The sequence below is a fragment of the Haliotis rubra genome, unplaced genomic scaffold (genome assembly GCF_003918875.1).
Source record: "Haliotis rubra isolate DU_JTF1 unplaced genomic scaffold, ASM391887v1 Scf1641, whole genome shotgun sequence".
Taxonomy (NCBI): Eukaryota; Metazoa; Mollusca; class Gastropoda; order Lepetellida; family Haliotidae; genus Haliotis; species Haliotis rubra.
The window spans coordinates 57,321-84,198 of record NW_025765605.1 but is presented as its reverse complement, the minus strand read 5'-3'; the positions used below and the strand labels follow the sequence as shown (position 1 = coordinate 84,198).

The 26,878-nt window shown below is 41.7% G+C and overlaps 2 protein-coding genes across 2 annotated transcripts in view; both read left to right on the top strand.

Moving 5' to 3' along the window:
* LOC124271912 (endoglucanase 4-like) overlaps positions 1-26,878 on the top strand; it is a 61,034-nt gene extending 34,156 nt beyond the window's left edge. The window contains exons 11-15 of the mRNA XM_046707088.1: positions 20,961-21,111; positions 21,560-21,704; positions 24,153-24,318; positions 25,713-25,903; positions 26,739-26,878. Coding sequence (XP_046563044.1) covers positions 20,961-21,111; positions 21,560-21,704; positions 24,153-24,318; positions 25,713-25,903; positions 26,739-26,800 — 715 coding nt within the window. The 3' untranslated portion in view covers positions 26,801-26,878. The remainder of the gene's footprint in view (positions 1-20,960; positions 21,112-21,559; positions 21,705-24,152; positions 24,319-25,712; positions 25,904-26,738) is intronic.
* On the top strand, positions 361-9,986 carry LOC124271913 (endoglucanase 4-like). The gene is made up of 9 exons (XM_046707091.1): positions 361-524; positions 1,459-1,632; positions 2,384-2,568; positions 2,950-3,109; positions 3,689-3,800; positions 4,180-4,280; positions 7,187-7,355; positions 8,855-9,045; positions 9,847-9,986. The coding sequence occupies exons 1-9, from the start codon at positions 362-364 to the stop codon at positions 9,906-9,908; spliced, it is 1,317 nt and encodes a 438-aa protein (XP_046563047.1). The 5' UTR covers position 361; the 3' UTR covers positions 9,909-9,986.

The window sequence follows — 26,878 nt, the reverse complement described above, 5'->3', positions numbered from 1 at the left end:
TCTTCAAATCCTAAAATTGTTCCTGAAATCACATAAAATCGAAATTTTAACATACATTTAATCCTGTCAATGCACTTTGTGTTTTTGTTGATTCAGAGTGAACATATATGTCTGGTTGAAGATAAATGTCTGGTTGTCATTCAAATGATCATGTCTAAAAGTGTTGCTCATATCGAATTTTGTCCAGAAGGGCCAATAACACCTTGTCATCTATTGCCTTGTATGACCAAATAGCAGGTCGTGTGTGTCTTGTATCATTATATTTTCGATAGCTGTGTAACAGAAACGTATACCTTTTGATATTTAGAACTATGAAGGGGATATAGTTGGATCATCTTCAGGCTGCTCCAAACCCTGGACAATGGTCAACCGGAAGACCAAAGGTGTCCATTACGCCGGAGACCATTACTGTGTTCGGTTGACAGGTAACGTGTGCAGTGGGTCTGGCGATCCCAGCGGAACTGCCGTCCTCGTCGACGTCACCAACGATGGACAGACGCTGCCTCTTACCCCTGTTGTTACAGGTCAGTGACCTTCTGTGATACGTTCACGTGTATGTTTGGTGACTTATGACATTAACCGTGTGGCATTGGCGTTTTAAACGTACAGAGAGACTGGTAGCGCCGTATATTGTACGTCATCATGTTTTCTTGTGTTGATGCACAGATCACTGAATATTCCACCATACATGACATTATCACAAAGCCAACTTGTGTTCAAGCAGACAAATCTTGGATTCAACACCGCTTCCAATAGAATTCATGTTATATCACGTCATAACAGTTACATCCCATGCCTCACTCAGTCGAAAGATGGGTATAGTGTTGACAAACCATGAAACATAATCGGGCTTATCAGGATTCAACTTGTGATCTTAGGTTCCTGGCGTGACCAGGGGCCGCCACTCTACACAGCGAACAGCAGTCCCTATGACGACAGGTGCCCTCGGTGCCTTTGTTTTTATAAACTAACTTTGACATCAATGAATACATGTTAGCAATAGCGTCATGTAAAGACAATAACACGAATATCATTTAGTTATGTGATTGACAATCTAAGACTGTCTTTAGTATACGTTTTGATCATGGGACCTGAAAGGATTGGGATTTCAGCATGTGTTTGTCTGCCTGATCTTACTGTTCAATTGCTTACACGCTTACATGTAAAGTCCATCCTTTGAGTTCCCAGTCCTCAAAAGGGCTTGGGCATTGACAAATCACCGCAAAGACAGAAGAATTCTAACACGCTCTACTTTAATAGTATTGTAAAGTATCTATGCATCGTACTGATGCCCCGACCTCGTCCACATGAACAAGAAGTGAACTCCAGCGAATATCTCAATATCGGACTGTTTCAATACGAGATTGGGGGCAAATGGCGCTTCCTAACTACATGAATAGACCTTCCACGTGAAGCCAATGACTATTTGATGACTGTGCAACCACTATCTGTCGCCAGGAGCCCAAGCAACTAAGTACAACTATGCTGAGATCCTGATGAAGTCCATCTTGTTCTACGAAGCTCAGAGATCCGGGAAACTCCCCCCTGACAACAGGATCCCATGGCGAGCTGACTCCGCCCTCAACGACAAGGGTGCTAACGGGGAAGACCTCACTGGAGGATGGTACGACGGTGAGTATCTATTGGCATACAGTTGCTGCAAACCAAAAACATGTTTTCTAAAGTATGTGTTTGAATGGAAATGTAGTGTATTTTTACGTTTTTGGTCACACTGTATTTAACATTTGTATCCTTTTCCTTGCACGTTTACATAATATTGGCGACAAACACAAGTAAAGTAAAAAATGCGACCTGTTCTTGCCCGTGTGCATGCCAGATTGAATCTTCCTAAATTCTATCAACACCATATTTGTATGTCTCCCTACGTTTCTTTTCCTTTGATAATGGGGCGGTGGTGTAGTCTAGATAGATTGAGTGAAGTCCATCTCTGGTGTTCACTGCCGTGATGTGTCTGGAATATTGCTAAAGCGGCGTAAAACCATACACACTCACTCACTCCTTTGATAATGGGGCGGTGGTGTAGTCTAGTGGTTAAAGATAGATTGAGTGAAGCCCATCTCTGGTGTTCCCTGCCGTGATGTTGCTGGAATATTGCTAAAAGCGGCGTAAAACCATACACACTCACTCACTCCTTTGATAATGGCAGTGATACATATTTTGTTATATTGTTGTAATGAACTTAAAATAACTTACGAACTGTCCTTTGATAACGAAAAACACGTATGAATCGAATAATGAATTAATACTGAATGTTTCACAATACCGAGGATTGTGGGACATATTGGGGAAATACTTTATGAATTTGATTGTCTCAGGACAATGTGTCTTGGTCTGATAAAGCGCTATGACGTTACTCTTTCAGCTGGCGACAACGTCAAATTCAACTTCCCCATGGCGTTCAGCACGACCCTCCTGACGTGGAGTCTGCTTGAATACAAGGACGCCTACGAGAAGAGTGGTCAACTGGAGAAGATGTATGAATGCATCAAGTGGCCGCTGGACTACTTCATCAAGTGCCACACCAAGCCCAACGAGCTATACGCACAGGTATAGAGGTTTACCTTAGTCAACGTCGAAGATATAACAGTGATATATAAAACTGTCGTAAGCAGGTAATTGCAAGGCGTTGGTTTTGAAAAGGGTGACTGGCAACCCATCTAAATATAGACTTGTGTCAAAGTATGTGTGAATACTGATCTGATTTCAAATGATCCGTGGTTTGTTTATGCAGTGGCTATAGTGGCATCTGGAAGACATGGCAATAGGAATTATACATTTTGGAACATTTGAAAGATTTGGAATTTGCATTTTTCTGTTTAAATTTATACCTGACCTTTTTATTTCAAAAATACGACCAAACCTTATATCAACAAATGGAAAGAATGAAGTTTGTTTTTCATCCTAACAAAATCTTAAATGATTATGAAGGTTGGAGATGGCGGTGCTGACCACGGCACATGGACAAGCCCAGAGCGAATGACCGGACGTAGACCAGCCTTCAAGATTGATGCATCGGGTCCAGGGTCAGATCTGGCCATGGAGACAGCTGCAGCCATGGCCGCTGGATCCATGGCCTTCAAAAAAAAAGGTAGCATTAAACCGATCTGAATTGCCCACGTACCAACGTTAGATGAATAGCCCTAGTGGGCAATGCGATGGCTCGTCATGCTCCAGGGTTCGATTCCCAGCATTATATTGAGTATGCTCACTTATGCATTCCCCAACATAATATTACTGCAACATTAATTATGGCGGTGGAAAGTTCGACTTCAGAGAAGGTTTTGGCAAATGAGAAGTCTGTTCCCATCTATGTGACGGATAAATAGTTACTTCTTAGCCATTGCAGCTTCATGGGAAATCAATATTCCTGAACTTGAATCGTCCAAGGAGAGATAACATACTGTAGCCAACAGTAGTTGTAAATGTTTTCGTCACTTCCCGATGGCGACCGTGTAGCTGATGAATCAACAGCATTTTACAACATCGATATCTATGGCTAAAACGTATCTTTCTATCTTATATTAAATACAAAGCGAAATAAACCGTTCCTCCGACTTAAAGTAATTTTCAAAAGTGACAACGAAACAGTTAATAGTTGGACAAACTAATAAATGCACGTCAAGCTGTAACATATTGACACGTGTTTTCTCTGTTCGTGCCCTGTCAGACCCCGACTACTCGCGCACCCTGCTGAAACACGCCAAGGAGCTTTTTGAGTTCGGGAAGGCTCACCAGGGGAAGTACAGCTCAACTGTTTCCAATGCCGCTGCCTTTTATGCGTAAGTACACAGGTCTTACTCTGTTTTGTGACAGCAAATATTCCCCAAACAGGAAAGGGTTTCATCTACATTGGCACAGGGGTCTATGAATAGTCAGCCTGTGTTGCTTGCTCAAGGGCAGTTTAGCTCCGACTGTCACAAGTCTATGTTAAGGTTTGGGAGTTGCGCTTAAGGCATCGCTAGAACTGTTTTGTGCAAATGGACCGTAGCTAGTATAGGGCCATGATATGCGAGCTACAATGTGACTAGCAGACATCCCGCAACTTGGGACATGCAAGACAATGGAGTACAAGTTATAGAAAGTCTTCACAGCATCAACTAATAATTATCATCGTCATCTTCAATAATATCATTATTAATGCAATCATTGTCATTACAGATCTCAGGATTACGAGGACGAGAACAGCTGGGGAGGCGTGTGGCTGTACAAGGCTACTGAAGACAAGACTTACCTAGAATATGCAGAGCAACACTTCGTGAACAAAACAGCGTGGGGATTCTCCTGGGATGAGAAGATCGGCGGTGCCAATGTAAGTGAAAATCCCGATTGAAGGCAGCTGGAATATAGTTCTGCACGAGAGAGAAGTAATATAACCGTTTGATTTGATACGAAACGTACTTAAGGATTAATCAAAGCCTGAATCTCGTCACAATTACTCAGCTTTGATATTTACCTCCTTCGAGGTACACGGATTTGAACAAAACATATGCTTTAGAGTGAATCAGTATTTGAAATCGTGTCTTCTTGAAGCAGTGCAGCGGAAATTATTTCAGCGCATGCGAACTGGAGAGCGGGAAGTGCGAAAGGTTAAAGAACCACTAAACTTTGTTTTTGTTACTCTTTAACCATTACATATGAAAGATTTGTGGTTAGTCTTATGCGGAACACCAAATTTATTCTTTAAAAACTTGTGGTTAATTAATACCGAGCGATTAAAAGTGGCCAAAAAGTCGCCTGCTTCCCTCTCGCCCGCCAACGAAACCACAGACAGGTTACGTAACTCTGTCGCCAGAGCACTGCAGTGACGTCATATGAGGAACGATTTTCAGTTAGTTGTATAGAAAATGTGTAGCACGCTCATCATTTTGATGATTTCTCGACATCAACGATGACATGCCGAATCGTTGCTTTGTCGTCAATTGCTCCTAGTGGTCGGGCGATGGTGTCCCCATGCACAGATTTCCACAGGACCCCGCAGTTCGTGCTAAATCGGTTATGTTTGTGAGTGCGAAGCGAGCGTTGTGGAAGCCTGAAACGATATCTTACTTGTGTTCAGATCGCTTCACTGAAGTTAAAGAATCAAAACTACTTACTAGTTGTTGTAAAATATGCATATGATTGATGACCATAAAGATTTTCTATGACACAACTTGTAACATAACGATTTCTTCCTCGGAAGTGAGGTTGTGGTCGAAGTAACAATAATATTGTAAGTAGTATTATATTGACACCCACCTCGCTGCCACGAGAGAAATTGTTATGTTATACGCTATAAATATGCAAAAATCCTATTGGCCATCAATAAAATACATATTTTACTACCAGTAGAAAGTAGTTTTGATTTTGTAACTCGGTGAAAACAAACCTAAATACCATTTATCCTCAGACTGGCGGATGTTCCCGACAGGGCGCCGCCATTTTTAAAAATAAAAAATCTGTTAGAATTAATGAGATTATAGTTTGTTTTCATCAAGTTAGATAATCAAGACTACTTTCTACTCGTAGTTAAATATGTATTGGAATCATAACCAAACGGATTTTGCATGACACAACTTATAACATAACGATTTCTTCCACGGAAGCGAGGTGGGGGTCGAAGTCACAATACTGCGCGATAAATTTCTTGCTACATTCCCATGGTTAATGTCCACTCACCAGTATGTAGATACTAGTCAATGTGCGTCTTTATATTTGGTCTTATAATCCTAATTAGTTTATTATCATACTTGTATGCATTTTGAAACTAAATAAAAGCAGACGATCTGCTGATACTTATAGTGAATTTATAACAGAACTGTAATATCTAGACATTTTATAGTTTGCCAATGTGAATCATAATTCGCACACACACCCTAGTGCATGTTGTCTGACTCATTACACTTCACGGCGAAAACAATGATTCTGTTGAATGCTACGACAAATGAATAAAATCAAAATGCAAATATTAAAATTAAAACAGATTAAAGTTATAGGAACAATATCAGGCCATTACCTTGTTCGAGGAATGTATCCATCAATATCCACAAAACTGTTCCAAATGATGTGTCTTTTAACAGTTTAATATACGAAAAAGTGATAAATCTTTTCAGGTATTGGTGTATAGTCTCATTGGTCACCCAAGATAGCACACCTGGCAACTAATTGCATAATGTCCGCCTTTCTTTAAAAACAGTAATTTAGTTAGCCAATAATGGGCAATCAATCAATGTATTGCCGGTTAATCCTTTGAAAGAAGGACGTTGTTTTTACGCAGACACCGACACGACAGAGTGTATTCAGTATAGATTAGTAAATCTACATACATAAACACTACCTTTGACAATTCCGCTGTGTAAGATAAAAGTAATTAATCAATCAGCGTGTTATCGGTTAATCCTTTGATCGATGTTTATAATGTTGAATATTTACTCCAGACACAAGAAATGCCAAATGGGAACCTTTGTCGGGTAATCTAAGTGTGTTACCACTAATTATACCTGTTATAAATTCATTAACTGACCATCAAGTGAATGATGACAAATAACATGTGTAGGTTTATACCACCTAACACGGGTTACAACAAGGAGTATTAATTGCTGTATTGCATGTGAAAACTTATGGGCCGACACTGTTTTGAGAATACAAACAGATTTTACATGACATGATTAAATATCGAGGTAAAAAAACACAGAAATGGGATCGATTTGGATCAGTCATTATACAAATAGGGCCTAACGACACCAATCGATTTTGACAGAATCGTCTATGAAAACAAGTTGTAACTCGGAAACTAGGCAAAGCAGGAGACAAAATTAAATGACAGTAGATTGTGAGAACATATAGCTTTTATTTTCCACAACAATTGTCACGATTTCAGGTTTATACAAGCCTGTAAACAAGATAATTTAACCCCTAAAATGTAGATGAATTCTGCATCGGCCCTCAAAGCTATTCCTCATATGACGTCACAGACGCGCGCCGCTCTGATTGGTTGAAATTTCGTTCGCGGGTGAGAATTGTGCACTGTTGTCAAAAAGGTCGATTTAAGTCAATTAAAGGTCGAAATGAGTAGTTTTAATGACGGGGTTTCATTTATAACGATGCCAGTTAGTGATTGATGTATTTTTACCCCCTAGGGTTTATGTGACCTTGATATGTGGGGTCATAAAAAACTCTCCATTGCCTGCAGCAAACACGGCCTTCCTCGCCCTGGCGGCCGGTGACGCTTGGCTCAACACAGACTCATACCGGAAGTGGGCCATGACGCAGCTCCACTACGCATTTGGCGATACAGGAAGAAGTTTTATTGTCGGATTTGGCGTCAATCCACCACAGAGGCCACATCACAGAGCAAGGTTGGTAGACGTAACACTGAGGGATCAATGTGAAACCAATGATCCCTATCAGGACTGACACATCTTTGTTCAGCATGATGTGGTATCGACTAACTGAGACAATGGCTTAATTAAAAAGACTGAGAACACGCCATGTTGTGAAATAGGTATTTAAATTTATGATAAAAACAGGAATACCTTACACAAGTTGCATCACTTTAAACGTACTTGAATTTGATTGGTAGCTTTTTGACAGATAACCGTGTATCACACTACTTTTTGGTATCACCTAATAACTATATAACATAAGCTCCTTACAGGGAGACCGTTTCCGTGGTGTAGTGGTTAGAGCGTCCGCCCAGAAAGCGGAAGGTCGCGGGTTCGATCTCCGACCGCGTCATACCAAAAGACGCTAACATGTGGTACTTATTGGTCCCTGCCTGGCACTCGGCATTAATGGGTACAACAAGGACTTGTCGGCTCGGAGTCAGTATAATGTGTCTGAGTGGGGTATTCATGCCTCGACCCGTGAAGATCCGGGATAGCATAGGTCTTTAGCAACCCATGCTTGCCACAAAAGGCGACTATGCTTGTCGTAAGAGGCAACGAACGGCATCGGATGGTCAGGCTCGCTGACTTGGTTGACACATGTCATCGGTTCCCAATTTGCAGATCGATGTTCATGATGTTGATCACTGGATTGTCTGGTCCAGACTCGATTATTTACAGACCGTCGACATAAAAGTGGAATACTGCTGAGTTCGGCATAAAACTAAACTCGCTCACTCTCTATTCATGCTTCGCTACGGCATGGTATCTCAGTGGGCTAGCATTATAAAACCAGCTTAAGTCTGGGCTAGTACAAGCAGCCGCTCATACAAATACACACACATATACGTCGCATGTATGTGAGCGAAATATTCTCAAGCACGACGTTAAACCCAATTTCACCTCACCTCACCTCAACTCCCCTTACAGGGAAACGGCATTGTATAATGTATAGTATAATTAACTTTGGATGTACGTGATGCACAGAGCCAAAACACAAACACCTCTCAATCTCAGCCTCATGGTTTCATGAACCCTGATGTTCGGGGTACACGGCCCCACCATTGAAAATGAACCAATATCCCCCTCAAGATGACCTTACAACTACGGACCAGAGTGGCTGGAACACGGTTGGTATAGCAACCAGCGCTGGAAGGTAATCCGGCGCAGGGGCTCACCTAACCAAGTGTTAGACACATCCAGTACAGGTGAAACAACCTGCTCATCCAGCAGTTGCTGTCCGTATTCCATCACACCACTTGGTTAAACAAGGGCCCGAGTGGGCACTATTGGCGGTACTATAACTATATACTAGTGACACATGTGCAACATTCCTACAGAGTGGTCCTTAAATTCTTTAATTAATACATGTTAGACTGTTCTCAAGTGCCAAAGGGAAACTTTAGAATGTACATTCTGCCTGTACCTTTTGAAATTCTGATTGTGTTACCAAATCAACTTCCCTTCATCAGCTCCTGTCCCATGCTTCCCGTTCCGTGTGAGTGGGAGTCTCAGACCCAGAAGGGCCCAAACCCCCACACCCTGTACGGTGCCATGGTTGGCGGCCCTGGTAGAGACGACAGCTACAAAGACGACAGAAAAGACTACGTCAAGAACGAGGTGGCGTGCGACTACAACGCCGGCATGCACGCCTCTACCGCAGGTACATTATATATACTTTTGGGGCACATACTGAATAAATATCATAATGGCAACATGAATAGAAACGGAAAGGGAGAGAGTGAATTAATTAGGTTGAAGCCGCTTGGAACCGTAGTCAGTAATGTGTCGCTGTGTAGGTTTGTGCTGGGGGAACGGGACGCAGTCCCAGCATTCTGTTTATATTTGACTATAACAAATATATTTACACAAATTAATGATGTTTTAATTTGTGTTTAATTCAAAGATCTCGGAATGTTTTCAAATATGTACTTCTTATGTACATATCTCTAACCTAACGTTTTCTCAGTTAACTTCTGTTGTAGTTTCTTGCCTATGATGTCACGTGTAACTATCGGGAAGAGGAATTGTCTAACTATCGGATAACTTGTGCCTAATCCTTTTCTTGACTGTTTAAAACAGTCTGAGTAACTATCTAATTATCCGTAGTTGGTATAAAGCCATTTATTCAGTACACATTCTTCCGGAACATCGCCACAGGTAATACAATAGTTGTAGTGGGGTATGATTTGGGGGGAAGGGTTTCTAGGACATATGTTACAAACACAAAACTAACAAACAGTTATTGTCTTGTGTAGTGCTACAATCTGTGGGTTAACAGTATATTTGTAAGAACATTTAATGTGTTCAGCTAACAGCCCCTTAACCCATCTAGTAATGAGGTTGTTTCAGGTGACGCCGTATCAGCTATCATGCAGCTCTAGGCGCCGTTGAGTTTCATAGAAGACGATGTAAGCAATGTAACTGTGTACGTTAAGATAACAACAATGGTTGTATGTTACAGCACTGGAACACCTCGCCATTGCACACGCCCTGCCAACAACGTACAAAGATGTGTGCCCCTGAACCACGCCTCGCTGTACATATAGATTAATTTTCATCCGGGAAAGACATCTTGCATGAAATAAATATTGTCACATTTCAGAGGCGTTTTGTCTATTATTATAGAATGGATTTTAAGTGGCGGCGTGCACTTGGTGCACAATATGTTGGTTTGCTAATTTCCCATAATATAAGTATTCCTCAGATTATACGTGGGGATGGCGTATTTAATTCGTTACTGTGGACGGTGTGCTGAGGTATAGTTCTTGACTCGGGTTCCATCCAAAAACGACGCTACATGATATATAATTTGTAATTTCCAAAGAGTTTCTTAAACTGTAATAACTGCAGAGTTGAAGTCGTTTGGAAACTTCTTGAAAACTCTTGCTAACATTACACAATGCCATTTAGAAAGTGGTCAAATGTAACATATGTACAAATTCTAGTACCTTGTTGGGTTGAGTCCCATCCGGGACTCGAACCCATCACCTGTTGCTAACAGTTCCTTAAAAATCGTTTAAATCATAAATTTTAAAGAGAAGATTTATCCAGTGTTTTTAACAAAATGAAGCTCGAATATATTTGATAACTGGTTCACTGTTGGTTTTGTAACCGACCTGCTCGTGATATCACCCTCTCCGGATGTCATGAAAAACAACAACAAGAAAACAACGTCAACAGTTCATCCTAACATCCCTCATCAACGCCAAAGACTGTCAGTAGAACAAACCGAGTCATTGTTGTCACAGACTAAAATATGTACCTGGGTTCACGACCTACCATGAACACCGGGTGTTACATAAATCTGCAGTCAGCAAAGCCTCGTCGTGGTCAATATGAAGTCAATGCTCCCGTCGCACTCTCATCCGGTTTGTGTACCCTGGAGGATGAGCTAAGCTGATATTAGCACAGTGAGAGGAGTGTACCTGTGGCTGTCACAATATATTTCATTAATAGTGTGTTGATAGAGATACTCGATATTGGTCTACAGGGGAAGCTTGTTCATCCAGATGGTTCAGTCCACTGCTGGATCAGGATGGCAAGTGGCTTTACATGTCTCTGAGCGTATTGACAGTTGTAGTACATGTACTGGTCTTTTGAAGAGACAGAACTCCGAGCCATGACCCAAACATACCCCATCGCCTATCAGTATCACCATACGCTACCTGTCAGCCATCACTGAGAACAAAGCCAGCACAGATGTCACCTTTCCAGCGGCAAGGCTTTCAACACCCATCTGCGGGCCATTGTCACAAGCACCAACATCCGGGTATGAATTGGTCTTCAGCAACCCATGCTTGTCGTAAGAGGCAACTAACGGGATAGGGCTCTCTGAATTGGTTGACACATGTCATCGTGTCCCAATTAGATCGATGCTCATGCTGTTGATCACTTGATTGTTTGGTCCAGACTCGATTATTACAGACCGCCGTCATATAGATGGTGCGGCGTTAAACCAAAACCCAACCAACCAAACCAAATCTATTAATTCCATTACCAATCAGTGCTTATGACCGATCAGAATAATTTACTTGTGGCTTCCATTTGTATATTGTTATTATCATACAGCATCAATTAACAATTGGGTCAAACTTTGTCATCTTGTTACTTGTGTTTTCTCACATATACATATAGAAGCTCTTTTTGTATTCTAACGTCCATTCACTTCTAAAGAAGTTGTTATCCATAAAATTTGTCTATTTTGTATCAACCATTCAGCTGATGAAGGAGAAGGAATTTGGTCCGAAACCTTGTGTTTCTTATACGAAAGTAGTTAACATCCAAACAATGTATCTGATAAGTATGCACGTCCGGGATTTGCCACTCCCACACAAGCTGCTGAATAGATTTCAAATTTGACGACAACCAGCAACCACCAGCAACCAGATTCAAGAACAGAATGTTGACAATCCAGGGTATTGTTTTGTGACAGAGAACATATAATTAGAATTAAAATCATGAAGTTTAGTTGATCTTGTCTGGCTGGCCAGATAATACGTTATTTCTGTCCTGCTCTTTGGACAACATAACCACTGATAAGCTGTGACCTTGGTCAACAGCCCTCACAAAGATGATGTACCTATTTCCGTTCTGTACATCTCGTCTAGGATTGTTGGGAATCGACATTTTCTAAAGGTTAAGGTTACAAAGGTGGAAATTACCAGTGCATATAGGCAAAGATACCGACGTATAGAAAACGACCACCCATTGCAAATTTCATGATGTACATAACATTAACACTAAACCATGCATTACAGTCCAAAAAGTGGTGCCAGCAAAGAGATCTTTTAACTACAGTGAATATACCAAATTCCTGTCATTGCAGTGAAAATATCCCTTTTCTGCAACTGAGAAATCGCAGTCTTTCACACTTAAGTATATATTAAATTTACGTATCAAAACTGAGAGGTACAATGTTTTTGCTCTGAAAACATTAAAAACTGATGCATCAGTGACAAAAATGATGTCCGATGAAATTCCTTACTTTTGACCTGTACCATTCATTTCCCGAAATTACTTTTTACGAAGATCTAATATAATCAGCATTTGAAAGTGATTCGTAAATACATGCTCTGTCATCGTATCTCATGAAGTCAATCACTGGAATGTCTGGTCCAGACTCGATTGTTTACAGACAGCCTTGTACAGCTGTAAAGCTGAATGCGATGTCAAACTAACAGTCAGAATTGTAGAATCCATTCTGCTATTATCTGAAATTTCTGACGGATGTGGAAAGGGTTTTGTCGTCGTTTCTGTTAGAGCCTGAAAATTAACAACACTGTAATACCAGAAGTAAAATAAAGAGATATTTTAATTCAATAAATTTGCTGGCTGTTTCAGTAAAGGTAGATAGCAAAATATAGAAGTGTCTGGAGTAGCATACACAGTTGGGCGTGGTGTGGCGCACCCCCTCAACGGCTGTAGAAAAAGAAGGGCTGCAAGATATCTAGGGCAGTTACCAAAATCCTCATTCACAACCTATACAGTTGGGCGTGGTTTGGGGCTCCCCACTCCACGTCTGTAGATAGGGAGGGACTGCCAGATCTCCATGGCAGCTACCAAGATCCTCATCCACAACCTTTACAGTTGGGCGTGGTTTGGGGCTCCCCACTCCACGTCTGTAGATAGGGAGGGACTGCCAGATCTCCATGGCAGCTACCAAGATCCTCATCCTGAACAGTTGATGTCAGATAATCCTCTATGGAAATCTCCCAAAACAGATCAACTTAAAAACACCTCTCTTTCACCGCGATGATCTGTCCTGTGTGCAGACGGTGCCTGTCTCCGACATTAATTCAGTTTCACTAGATTATAGAATTGTTAAGGGATTACACGCTGTACTTGATGGAAACGAGCAAGCAAGAATGTTCGCCTTATTCTTGCTTGTCACGATACGTGTTTATTTATAGTTGTTAGGTACGGCCGTGTGTCTAGATTCCAGGAATTTCTACACATTGCACCTAATTAACCTGCTGACGGTTATATTAAAAAACAAGATTAATGATTTGTCAACGAATTCAAAGGTTACTGACATGATTCATCCCCCATATGTCACCTGTCGTGACCATTCGTTGTGATCCCTTTTTCTTTGAATCGTATATATGATTATTGAGTTTTTATTCAGATGGGTGACACCATGGTGGTGCTGTATGTCTGTCTTACTGATAGTGCTATCAAGCCACGGGGTCGCCCAGATAACAGGTTGGCATGTGTTAAAGTAGTTCAGCCTCAAGCTGCACAGTCACTCACAGACATCCGGGCAGGTCAGTTCATTTGAAAAACTTAGGTTTGATTGTAGCAGATAGTGGTTTGGGATTCCTGTAGGAGTGTATTATAAAAGAATATGTTACATATGACGTTGCTTCGTTAAACCTATTCATGGCATGAATTTTCAGCATGCAAATATGATTCATCTCCGTTTTATTTTAAAGCTCGTAGATACCATATAAAATATACGGAATGTTGAGAAAACTGCAGTGGTGAATGTATTCATATATTAAACATTGCATGATGATCTTTAACGCCATAGCTGTATGTAACATCACCTAACGTATTATAAAGTCAACTACTGCTCTGGTCTGTTGAGAGTACTTCTCATGGCTCTAACGCCCGAGTTGTCGAAAAGATTGATGTTCCAAACGAAAACTAAACACCAACGGTGGATAAATATATTCTGGTTTATTCTTAATGGAACCTGAAAAGTTAGACGAATCTTAGGTGTTTAAAAGTGATTTGCTGGGAATAATCTGCTTATAAGACAGGCGGAACCAGAGGGACTTTAAACACTGCTAATCAAACGAAACTTAAATATCATTAACTGTTGACATAGCGTATGCATAAAAAGGATTTCTGCAAAAGCACAGTAGCTTACAGTGAGAAGTACAGTAGCTTACAGTGAGAAGTACAGTAGCTTACAGTGAGAAGTACAGTAGCTTACAGTGAGAACTACAGTAGCTTACAGTGAGAAGTACAGTAGCTTACAGTGAGAAGTACAGTAGCTTACAGTGAGAAGTACAGTAGCTTACAGTGAGAAGTACAGTAGCTTACAGTGAGAAGTACAGTAGCTTACAGATGTGCTTACAGTGGGTACAGGCATTGTTTGGGTACAGTAGCTTACAGCGAAAGTACAGTAAGAACGAAATCGGTAAGGAATAATAGGATGTGGTGTGTGGCAGAAGAGTCTGGTACATACAGGTTCAAGAGTAACAAATCATGTGTAAGTTGGATGTCCTCGAAACTCATAAAACTGTGAACAACGCATCCTTGTGTATTAAGAAAGTGTAACCGAGGGATTGTCCTGTCTCAACCCAACACAATACTGAATAGTACATAGACAGCTAGCTCAACTCACTCGCTGTCATTGACATGTTCGCAGATGATTCATCTTCTCTTACTGGGGCTCTTTGCGAGCCCGTCGGCAGCGAATACGGTGCCTGTTACCATGGGCAACCATTGGAGTGGTGGATTCCAGGGTGATTTCTGTCTACCATTCACTCTTGACGTCACTTCCTGGAAAGCTCGAATTCATTTCAGCATGCCGACAAAGTCTCTCGAGGTCGGTTCATACAGTTTGAATTACATTCATATTAAAATTAGATGCTGATAGATAATTATATATCACTAAAATATCATTTTATTAATAATACTAGGATAACAGGAAAACAGTTCGATTTTACTGTGTCAGTGTGGACCTTTTTACACGTTTCGGCTGTCAACTGTTGTATAATCACGCCTTGGCTTCACGCCATCTTGTACATCAGATCTGGCTAGCTGACATTGAGTCTCAGAATGCGGACGGCACAGAGTACGTGCTAGTCAACAAACCATTCAATGGAGACGAACATTCTGGGGACAAGCTGTGTGTGACTTTCCTCGGACACGCTGACGGGGACATCACCCCAACGGCTACTGTCGTCCTAGAGAACATGCCCGACCCCACTACACCTCCATCGACGACATCGACCACAACTACAACGACCACAACAACCCCAACTACCACGAGAACACTGGGACCTGGCGAGAGTATGGATGTTATAAATGTTCACAGATGCTTTGTGTAAATCATGACTGATACAAAACAACCACACACACACACACACACACACACACACACACACACGTGCATGCACTTTCACAGCCACACCCGCATGCACACACAAAAACACACGCACAATTCATTCACGCATGCACATACACATACAGAAATAAAATAATTTATACGTCAATGGCATTTTACCGAGACGTTCGACAACCATGATCACTGCTCGGCTATTTGACACTCGTTCGTAATGTGTTACACCTTCATATTATGTACAAATCCTTAAATACTTTCGGAAAAAGCACATATATAACTATTCCTTGCACTTCATCAAAACTTCCTTGAGGCTGCATATCGTGGACAATAGACATGTAGATCAGGCTGTGTGGAATCCGATATGATATGCTTGATATACTTACCAAATGTACGAATGAACAGAATATACGAACAGAGCATCCGTTGAAAGGAAACGTCCAAGAATATAACATGATGATTCCTTCTTATTTTTGTAGCGTGGCCCCCAACGACAACACATCCTCCAACAACAAGTAAGTTTCACGTTAACGTAATTATCCAGGTTCCCCAATACAGTGTTGGCAAATCCAATCAGCGGCCTGACTTATTATTGGAAATATTTCATCAGTAGGACACCACTCACCTTGTATTTGGTTCCCTCGATTACTGGGTAAATGAATTTTAATTAATGCGTATTATTTGTGTGCCAGTTGACAACTAGTCAAAGAAACATAAAGCAGTTGTCGTACTTGATATTTATTCATTGTCAACAGAGGGCACTAAGCCGGAGCACGTGCCTCACAACCAGACCTTAACAATGGAGCTGATCCAGAACAGGAATGGTCAGTGGGAGGGGCAGTTCTGTGTTGACCTCAAGGAGGAGATCCAGGCCTGGGAACTCCTCATGACCTTCAGTGTGGGTGTCACCAGCATCCAGGTAAGTTCAGGCCAGGAAACTATAGACTTACATCTTGTAAATACAGGTTACCAGCATCCAGGTAAGTTCAGGCCAGGAAACTATAGACTTACATCTTGTACACACACGTCACCAGCATCTAGGTAAGTCCAGGCCAGGAAACTATAGACTTACATCTTGTACACACACGTCACCAGTACCAGGTAAGTCCAGGCCAGGAAACTATAGACTTACATCTTGTCAATACGGGTTACCAGCATCCAGGTAAATTCAGGCCAGGAAACTATAGACTTACATCGTGTACACACACGTCACCAGCATCCAGGTACGTTCAGGCCAGGAAACTATAGACTTACATCTTGTACACACACGTCACCAGCATCCAGGTACGTTCAGGCCAGGAGACTATAGACTTACATCTTGTACACACAGACTGTACATACTGTACATATTGTACCCACAAGTCACCGCTTCCGTGGTGTTCTGGATGGACTGTCAGCCTTGAAGACGTTAAAAAAGCACACTTTCTTACTCTGGCACTTGCACTGTTGTGTACTGGACTGGTCTGTTGTGTATCAGTATAATATATTTGAGAGGGATAGCCAATGTGACACGCTGTCCCAGCACATAAACCCACGTGCATGACCCTCGCTTCACGTGCAATGATGCCCAACGTTGTGCTAAACCTCATTCCTCCAAGGTACGAATAATACATTTAAGACTGAACGCCCTCAGAAAGATCTGATTGAGTCACACTCTTGTACTTTTTCAAACCTTAAAATTGTTCCTGAAATCACATAAAATCGACTTTTAAAAATACATTTAATCCTGTCAGTGCACTTTGTGTTTTTTTATTCAGAGTGAACATATATGTCTGGTTGAAGATAAGTGTCGGGTTGTCATTCAAATGATCATGTCTAAAAGTGTTGCTCACATCGAATTTTGTCCAGAAGGGCCAATAACACCTTGTCATCTATTGCCTTGTATGACCAAATAGCAGGTCGTGTGTGTCTTGTATCATTATATTTTCGATAGCTGTGTAACAGAAACGTATACCTTTTGATATTTAGAACTATGAAGGGGATATAGTTGGATCATCTTCAGGCTGCTCCAAACACTGGACAATGGTCAACCGGAAGACCAAAGGTGTCCATTACGCCGGAGACCATTACTGTGTTCGGTTGACAGGTAACGTGTGCAGTGGGTCTGGCGATCCCAGCGGAACTGCCGTCCTCGTCGACGTCACCAACGATGGACAGACGCTGCCTATTACCCCTGTTGTTACAGGTCAGTGACCTTCTGTGATACGTTCACGTGTATGTTTGGTGACTTATGACTGTATTGTACTTCCTCATGTTTTCTTGTGTTGATGCACAGGTCGCTGAATATTCCACCATACATGACAACTTGTGTTCAAGCAGACACATTTTACAAAAGTCTTAGGTTCCTGGCGTGACCAGGGGCCGCCACTCTGCACAGCGAACAGCAGTCCCTATGACGACAGGTGCCCTCGGTGCCTCTGTATTTATCAACTGACTTTGACATCAATGTATACATGTTAGCAATAGCGTCATGTAAAGACAATAACACGAATATCATTTAGTTATGTGATTGACAATCTAAGACTGTCTTTAGTATACGTTTTGATCATGGGACCTGAAAGGATTGGGGTTTCAGCATGTGTTTGTCTGCCTGATCTTACGGTTCAATTGCTTACACGCTTACATGTAAAGTCCATCCTTTGTGTTCCCCGTCCTCTAAAGGGCTTGGGCATTGACACATCACCGCAAAGCCAGAGGAATTCCTACACACTCTATTTTAATAGTATTGTAAAGTATCTATGCATCCTACTGATGCCCCGACCTCGTCCACATGAAGAAGAAGTGAAATCCAGCGAATGTCTCAATATCGGACTGTTTCAATACGAGACTGGGGGCAAATGGCGGTCCTAACTACATGAATAGACCTTCCACGTGAAGCCAATGACTATTTGATGACTGTGTAACCACTATCTGTCGCCAGGGGCCCAAGCAACTAAGTACAACTATGCGGAGATCTTGATGAAGTCCATCTTGTTCTACGAGGCTCAGAGATCCGGGAAACTCCCAGCCGACAACAGGATCCCCTGGCGAGCTGACTCCGCCCTCAACGACAAGGGGGCCAACGGCGAGGACCTCACTGGAGGATGGTACGACGGTGAGTATCTATTGGCAACAGCTGCTGCAAACCAAAGACATGTCTTCTAAAGTATGTGTTTAAATGAAAATTTAGTGTATTTTTACGTTTTCGGTCACATTGTCTTTAACATTTGTATCCTAATTCTTGTTGCACGTTTACAACATATTGGCGACAAACACAAGTAAAGTAAGAAATGCGACCTGTTCTTGCCCATGTGCATGCCAGATTGAATCTTCCTAAATTCTATCAACACAATATTTTTATGTTTCTTTTCCTTTGATAATGGGGACTGTGGTGTAGCCTAGATAGATTGAGTGAAGCCCATTTCTGGTGTCCCCCGCGGTGATGTTGCTGGAATATTGCCAAAAGCGGCGTAAAACCATACACACTCACTCACTCCTTTGATAATGGTAGTGATACATATTTTGTTATATTGTTGTAATGAACTTAAAATAACTTACGAACCATCCTTTGATAAAAAAAAACACGTATGAATCGAATAATGAATTAATACTGAATGTTTCACAATACCGAGGATTGTAGGACATATCAGGGAAATAGTTTATGAATTTGATTGTCTCAGGACAATGTGTCTTGGTCTGATACAGCGCTATGACGCTACTTTTTCAGCTGGCGACAACGTCAAATTCAACTTCCCCATGGCGTTCAGCACGACCCTCCTGACGTGGAGTCTGCTTGAATACAAGGACGCCTACGAGAAGAGTGGTCAACTGGAGAAGATGTATGAATGCATCAAGTGGCCGCTGGACTACTTCCTCAAGTGCCACACCAAGCCCAACGAGCTATACGCACAGGTATAGAGGTTTACCTTAGTCAACGTCGAAGATATAACAGTCATTTATAAAACTGTCGTAAGCTGGTAATTGCAAGGCGTTCGTTTTGAAAAGGGTGACTGGCAACCCATCTAAATATAGACTTGTGTCAAAGTATGTGTGAATACTGATCTGATTTCAAATGTTCCGTGGTTTGTTTATGCAGTGGCTATAGTGGCATCTGGAAGACATGGCAATAGGAATTGTACATTTTGGAACATTTGAAAGAGTTGGAATTTGCATTTTTCTGTTTAAATTTATACCTGACCTTTTATTTCAAAAAATACGACCAAACCTTATATCAACATATGGAAAGAATGAAGTTTGTTTTGCATCCTAACAAAATCTTAAATGATTATGAAGGTTGGAGATGGCGGTGCTGACCACGGCACATGGACCAGCCCAGAGCGCATGACCGGACGTAGACCAGCCTTCAAGATTGATGCATCCGGTCCAGGGTCAGATCTGGCCATGGAGACAGCTTCAGCCATGGCCGCTGGATCCATGGCCTTCAAAGACAAAGGTAGGATTAAACCGATCTGAATTGCCCGTGTACAAACGTTAGATGGATAGCCTATTGGGCAAAGCGATGGCTCGTCATGCTCCAGGGTTCGATTCCCAGCATTATATTGAGTATGCTCACTTACGCATTCCCCAACATAATATTACTGTAACATTAATTATGGTGGTGGAAAGTTCGACTTAAGAGAAGGTTTTGGCAAATGAGAAGTCTGTTCCCATCTATGTGACGGATAAATAGTTACTTCTTAGCCATTGCAGCTTCATGGGAAATCAAATATTCCTGAACTTGAATCGTCCAAGGAGAGATAACATACTGTAGCCAACAATAGTTGTAAATGTTTTCGTCACTTCCCGATGGCGACCGTGTAGCTGATGAATCAACAGCAATTTACAACATCGATATCTATGGCTAAAACGTATCTTTCTATCTTATATTAAATACAAAGCGAAATTAACCGTTCCTCCGACTTAAAGTAATTTTCAAAAGTGACAACGAAACAGTTAATAGTTGGACAAACTGATAAATGCACGTCAAGCTGTAACATATTGACACGTGTTTTCTCTGTTCGTGCCCTGTCAGACCCCGCCTACTCGGCCACCCTGCTGAAACACGCCAAGCAGCTGTTTGAGTTCGGGAAGGCTCACCAGGGGAAGTACAGCTCAACTGTTTCCAATGCCGCTGCCTTTTTATGCGTAAGTACACAGGTCTTACTCTGTTTTGTGACAGCAAATATTCCCCAAACAGGAAAGGATTTCATCTATATTGGCAAAGGGGGTCTGTGGACAGGCAGTCTGTGTCACTTCCTCAAGGGCAGTTTAGCTCCGACTGTCACAAGTCTATGTTAAGGTTTGGGAGTTGCGCTTAAGGCATCGCTAGAACTGTTTTGTGCAAATGGACCGTGGCTAGTATAGGGCCATGATATGCGAGCTACGATGTGACTAGCAGACATCCCGCAACTTGGGACATGCCAGACAATGGAGTACAAGTTATAGAAAGTCTTCATAGCATCAACTAATAATCATCATCGTCATCTTCAATAATATCATTATTAATGCAATCATTGTCATTATAGATCTCAGGACTACGAGGACGAGAACAGCTGGGGAGGCGTGTGGCTGTACAAAGCTACTGGAGACCAGACCTACCTGGACTATGCAGAGCAACACTTCGTGAACAAAACAGCGTGGGGATTCTCCTGGGATGAGAAGATCGGCGGTGCCAATGTAAGTGAAAACCCCCGTCGTAGTCTGATTTAAGGCAGCTGGAATATAGTTCTGCACGAGAGAGAAGTAATATAACCGTTTGATTTGATACGAAACGTACTTAAGGATTAATCAAAGTCTGAATATCTTCATAATTACTCAGCTTTGATATTTACCTCCTACGAGGTAAACGGATTTGAACAAAACATATGCTTTAGAGTGAATCAGTATTTGAAATCGTGTCTTCTTGAAGCAGTGCAGCGGAAATTATTTCAGCGCATGCGAACTTGAGAGCGGGAAGTGCGAAAGGTGAGACGAAGGAAAAGAGACTATATCTATCCTCTAACAGAACCCTGTAGGACCGGGATCTAAATATGACTCACATTCATGTTTCATTTACTTATTCATTAACGTGTGCAGGGTCGGCAGTTTCTTTTGAAACCTAACGCTGGTGTTTTCTCTCAATCAGCTCCTGCTGTATAACCTGACGAAGAAGGACCGATACAAGAAAGTCGTGGAAGGAACCTTCGTAGACTGGTTCCCCGGAGGAAGTATCGACTACAGCCCCAAATGTCTGGCCTTCAGGCTCCAGTGGGGGTCTCTCAGATATGCAGGTAATCTTTGAGGTCGTCGTTGTGAGTGAGTGAGTTTTGTTTAAAGCCGCAGTCAGCAATAGTCCCGCTATAATGCGGCGGTCGGTCCACAATCGATCCTGGAAACATCCCTTACTGATACTTACAACAATATTGAACAATAGGATATCCCAATGGGCAAATATGCGCGATAAAATTCCAGAAACACAAGCAGGGTTTAGAAAAAACTACTCCACGACTGATCATATCTTCACTTTATATGCAATTATTCAAAAATGTCTATCACGTAGAAAACATAAATTATATGCTGCATTTGTAGACTCAAAAAGCATTTGATACAGTTGATAGGTTCAAACTCTGGAACTGCTTAAGAGATACTGGTCTCAGGGGCAAAATGTATTCCATGCTGAAGGAAATGTACTCAAACATAAAGTCCTGTGTCCGTTGTGAGACGGGTACAACAGACTATTTTGATTGTCCTATAGGTTTGCGACAAGGTTGCATCCTCAGTCCCATCCTATTTTCATTTTTTATCAGTGAATTATATAATGATATTGTTTCTTATGGAAAACATGGTATTCAACTGTTCCCAGATTACCTGGAAATTTTAATGCTTCTCTTCGCAGATGATGTGATTTTACTATCAGATACGGTGGTGGGATTACAACGACAACTTAACATTCTAGATAATTACACTAAGGAATGGAAACTCTCAGTAAATCTTGACAAAACCAATGTAGTTATTTTTCGGAAGGGTGGTCACATTTCTCAGAAAGATAAATGGTTTCTTGGTAATCAACTTGTGAAAACAGTTGATTGTTACACGTACCTCGGTGTTCGTTTTTATCATACCTTCAATATGAAAAAAAGTATTTATGATCTCTCCCTACGTGCTAAGAAAGCTCTTTTCCAGTTAATACCGGTTATTTACAAGACTGGAATGTTAACACCAGGTCTATTTTTCAAAGTTTTTGATGCCCAAATACAACCAATTTTATTATATGGTTCAGAAATATAGGGATTTCAACGTTTCGATTGTTTAGAAAAAATACATTTATTAGCATGTAAAAGATTTTTGGGAGTTGGATCGTCAACACCAAATATTATGGTGTATGGGGAGTGCGGGAGATACCCTCTTTACATAAATTCACAGATAAGATGTTTAAAATACTGGCTTAAAATTCTTAACATGCCTAATCATCGTATTCCAAAACTGTCCTATAATATGTTGGTTCATTTAGATAGTATTGGCAAAGTAACGTGGGCATCAAGTTTAAGATATTTATTATTTTCTCATGGTTATGGGTATGTCTGGTTAAACCAAACTGTTGGTCATATCGATGTTTTATTAATGATTTTCGCAATCGAGCTATTAATATGTATCACCAGGAATGGCAATCACGTTTGAATAATAGCACACGCTATGATTGTTATAGGACATTTAAAACTTTACTACAACCAGAAAAATATTTATCTGTACTTAGATGCAACGATTTAAGGTATACGTTTATAAAATTCAGACTAGGTTTGCTAAATTTAATGGTAAATGAAGGAAGAAAAATGTCCATCGAGAGGAATCAAAGAATCTGTCCATTATGCAAAGAAGCAGTAGAAAACGAAATTCACTTCACCTTTATCTGTAAATCTTATGCTGACATTAGAAAGAAATATATACCGGAGTATTACCTGTCAAAACCCCCGATGTAGCTTTTAAATCACTATTATGTTCTTGCAATGAACAAAATATTAGAAATCTGTCATTGTTTATAAAACACTCCAGTAAGTTAAGAGATGAATTGTTGAAACATTAGTTACAACTTACTTGTAAAAAATACTTATGTACAACTCTGTAAACTGTATATGGGCCGGAGGCCTTGAATACAATAAAATTCTTGTCTACTGAAAGCATGGACATCAATCCCTGTCCACGGAGTGCAAGGAAGCACAATCAGTCACGTCACAGACTGACCCCGGTAGTTCCAAATTGGTAATGACAATGGTTTTTACTCCGCTTTTAGCAATAATCGAGTAATATCAGACCGGAGAACACCAGTGATCCTTCCAACAAAGGTCTTCAGCGCGGCTAACACCTTAATCACAAGACTACGCTACAGCCCGTAATGCCATCATTTTGTAGTGTGTTATGTTAATGTTTTTGAGAAATACAACTTGATAAATTGACAAAACATATCAATCACTTCTTAATGGTGCTCACTGCTTGTCATGAATGACCAAAGGGGGATAAGGTACAGGTATTTGCAATACAAGACTTAGCAGCTCATCTTAGCTGATTCATGAGCTGATTCTGGCGCTGACAACCACTAGTCTGACAATCTACATAACAGTCTGAGTGACATGTTCATTCACTCACATACCGACAAAGTCAGATGGTTGGGTCGGCTACGTTTGTGTAAACAGCTGCATGATGCTTGATATGTGGGGTCATAAAACACTCTCCATTGCCTACAGCAAACACGGCCTTCCTCGCCCTGGCGGCCGCTGACGCTGGGCTCAACACAGACTCATACCGGAAGTGGGCCATGACGCAGCTCCACTACGCATTTGGCGATACAGGAAGAAGTTTTATTGTCGGATATGGCGTCAATCCACCACAGAGGCCACATCACAGAGCAAGGTTGGTAGACGTATCACTGAGGGGTCATGAGGCCAACACAGGTCGAACTCAATGATGACTCGTGAGCGCAATGTGAAACCAATGATCTCACTCAGGACTGACACATCTTTGTTCAGCATGATGCGGTATCGACTAACTGAGACAATGCTTTAATTAAGAAGACTGAGAACACGCCATGTTGTGAAATAGGTATTATAAAAATATGATAAAAACAGGTTAGAGCGTCCGCCCGGAAAGCGGAAGGTCCCGGGTTCGATCCCCGACCGCGTCATACCAAGAGACGTTAACATACGGTACATGTTGGTCCCTGCCTGGCACTCGGCATTAATGGGTACAACAAGGACTGGTCGGCTCGGAGTCAGTATAATGTGTCTGAGTGGGGTATTCATGCTTCGACCGGTGAAGATCCGGGGTAGAATAGGTCTTCAGCAACCCATGCTTGCCACAAAAGGCGACTATGCTTGTCGTAAGAGGCGACTAACGGGATCGGGTGGTCAGGCTCGCTGACTTGGTTGACACATGTCATCGGTTCCCAATTGCGCAGATCGATGTTCATGATGTTGATCACTGGATTGTCTGGTCCAGACTCGATTATTTACAGACCGCCGCCATAAAGGTGGAATATTGCTGAGTGCGGCGTAAAACTAAACTCACTCACTCTCTATTCATGCTTCACTGCGGCATGGTATCTCAGTGGGCTAGCACTATAAAACCAGCTTAAGTCTGGGCTAGTACAAGCAGCCGCTCATACACATACACACGCATGTACGTCGCATGTACGTGAGCGAAATATTCTCAAGCACGACGTTAAACCCAATTTCACCTCACCTCACCTTACAGGGAAACGGCATTGTATAATGTATAGTATAATTAACATTGGATGTACGTGATGCACAGAGCCAAAACACAAACACCTCTCAATCTCAGCCTCATGGTTTCATGAACCCTGATGTTCGGGGTACACGGCCCCACCATGGGAACATGAACCAATATCCCCTCAAGATGACGTTACAACTACGGACCAGGGTGGCTGGAACACGGTTGGTATAGCAACCTGCGCTGGAAGGTAATCCGGCGCTGGGGCTCACCTAACCAAGTGTCAGACACATCCAGTACAGGTGAAACAACCTGCTCATCCAGTAGTTGCTGTCCGTATTCCATCACACCACTTGGTTAAACAAGGGCACTAGTGGGCACTATTGGCGGTACTATAACTATGTACTAGTGACACATGTGCAACACTCCTACAGAGTGGTCCTTAAATTCTTTAATTAATACATGTTAGACTGCTCTCAGGTGTCAAGGGGAACTGAAGAATGTATATTCTACCTGTACCTTTTGAAATGTTCGATTCTGATTGTGTTACCATATCAACCGAAATTTCCCTTCATCAGCTCCTGTCCCATGCTGCCCGCTCCGTGTGAGTGGGAGTCTCAGACCCAGAAGGGCCCCAACCCCCACACCCTGTACGGCGCCATGGTGGGCGGCCCCGGTAGAGACGACAGCTACAAAGACGACAGAAAAGACTACGTCAAGAACGAGGTGGCGTGCGACTACAACGCCGGCATGCACGCCTCTACCGCAGGTACATTTTTTTATATTTGGGGCACATACTGAATAAATATCATAATGGCAACATGAATAGAAACAGAAATGGACAGAGTGAATTAATTAGGTTGAAGCCGCTTGGAACCGTAGTCAGTAATGTGTCGCTGTGTAGGTTTGTGCTGGGGGAACGGGACGCGGTTCCAATTAGCATTGTGTTTATATTTGACTATAACAAATATATTTACACAAATTAATGATGTTTTAATTTGTGTTTAAATCGAAGTCCTCGGAATGGTTTCAAATATGTACATATCTATATCTCTCAAACAAAACGTTTTCTCAGTTAACTTCTGTTGTACATATCCTAGCCTATGTCTGTCACGTGTGTACTTTGTTGTGAGATGAATTGTTTAACTATCTGGAGAGGGATTTTCTAAGTTGGATAACTTGTGCCCAATCCTTTTTCTTGACTGTTTAAAACAGTCTGAGTAACTATCTAATTATCCGTAGTCGGTATAACGCCATTTATTCGGTACACATTCTTCCGGAACATCGCATAAGGTAATGCAATAGTTGTAGTGGGGTATGATTGGGGGGGGGGGGGTGTATTTGGTTTCTAGGACATATGTTACAAACACAAAACTAACAAACAGTTATTGTCCTGTGTAGTGCTACAATCTGTGGGTTAACAGTATATTTGTAAGAACATTCAATGTGTTCAGCTAACAGCCCCTTAACCCATCTAGTAATGAGGTTTCAGGTGACACCGTATCAGCTATCATGCAGCTCTAGGCGCCGTTGAGTTTCATAGAAGATGAGGTAAGCAATGTAACTGTGTACGTTAAGATAACAACAATGGTTGTATGTTACAGCACTGGAACACCTCGCCATTGCACACGCCCTGCCAACAACGTACAAAGATGTGTGCCCCTGAACCACGCCTCGCTGTACATATAGATTACTTTACATCCGCGAAAGACATCTTGCATGAAATAAATATTGCCACATTTCA

Bases quoted from the DNA above. Each gene is read 5' to 3' on its own strand.
- LOC124271913 (XM_046707091.1), top strand. From the start codon at position 362: ATGGTCAACCGGAAGACCAAAGGTGTCCATTACGCCGGAGACCATTAC. The intron at 525-1,458 runs GTCAGTGACCTT...ATCTGTCGCCAG, and splicing joins TCTTACCCCTGTTGTTACAG to GAGCCCAAGCAACTAAGTAC. The intron at 7,356-8,854 runs GTTGGTAGACGT...TCCCTTCATCAG, and splicing joins AGGCCACATCACAGAGCAAG to CTCCTGTCCCATGCTTCCCG.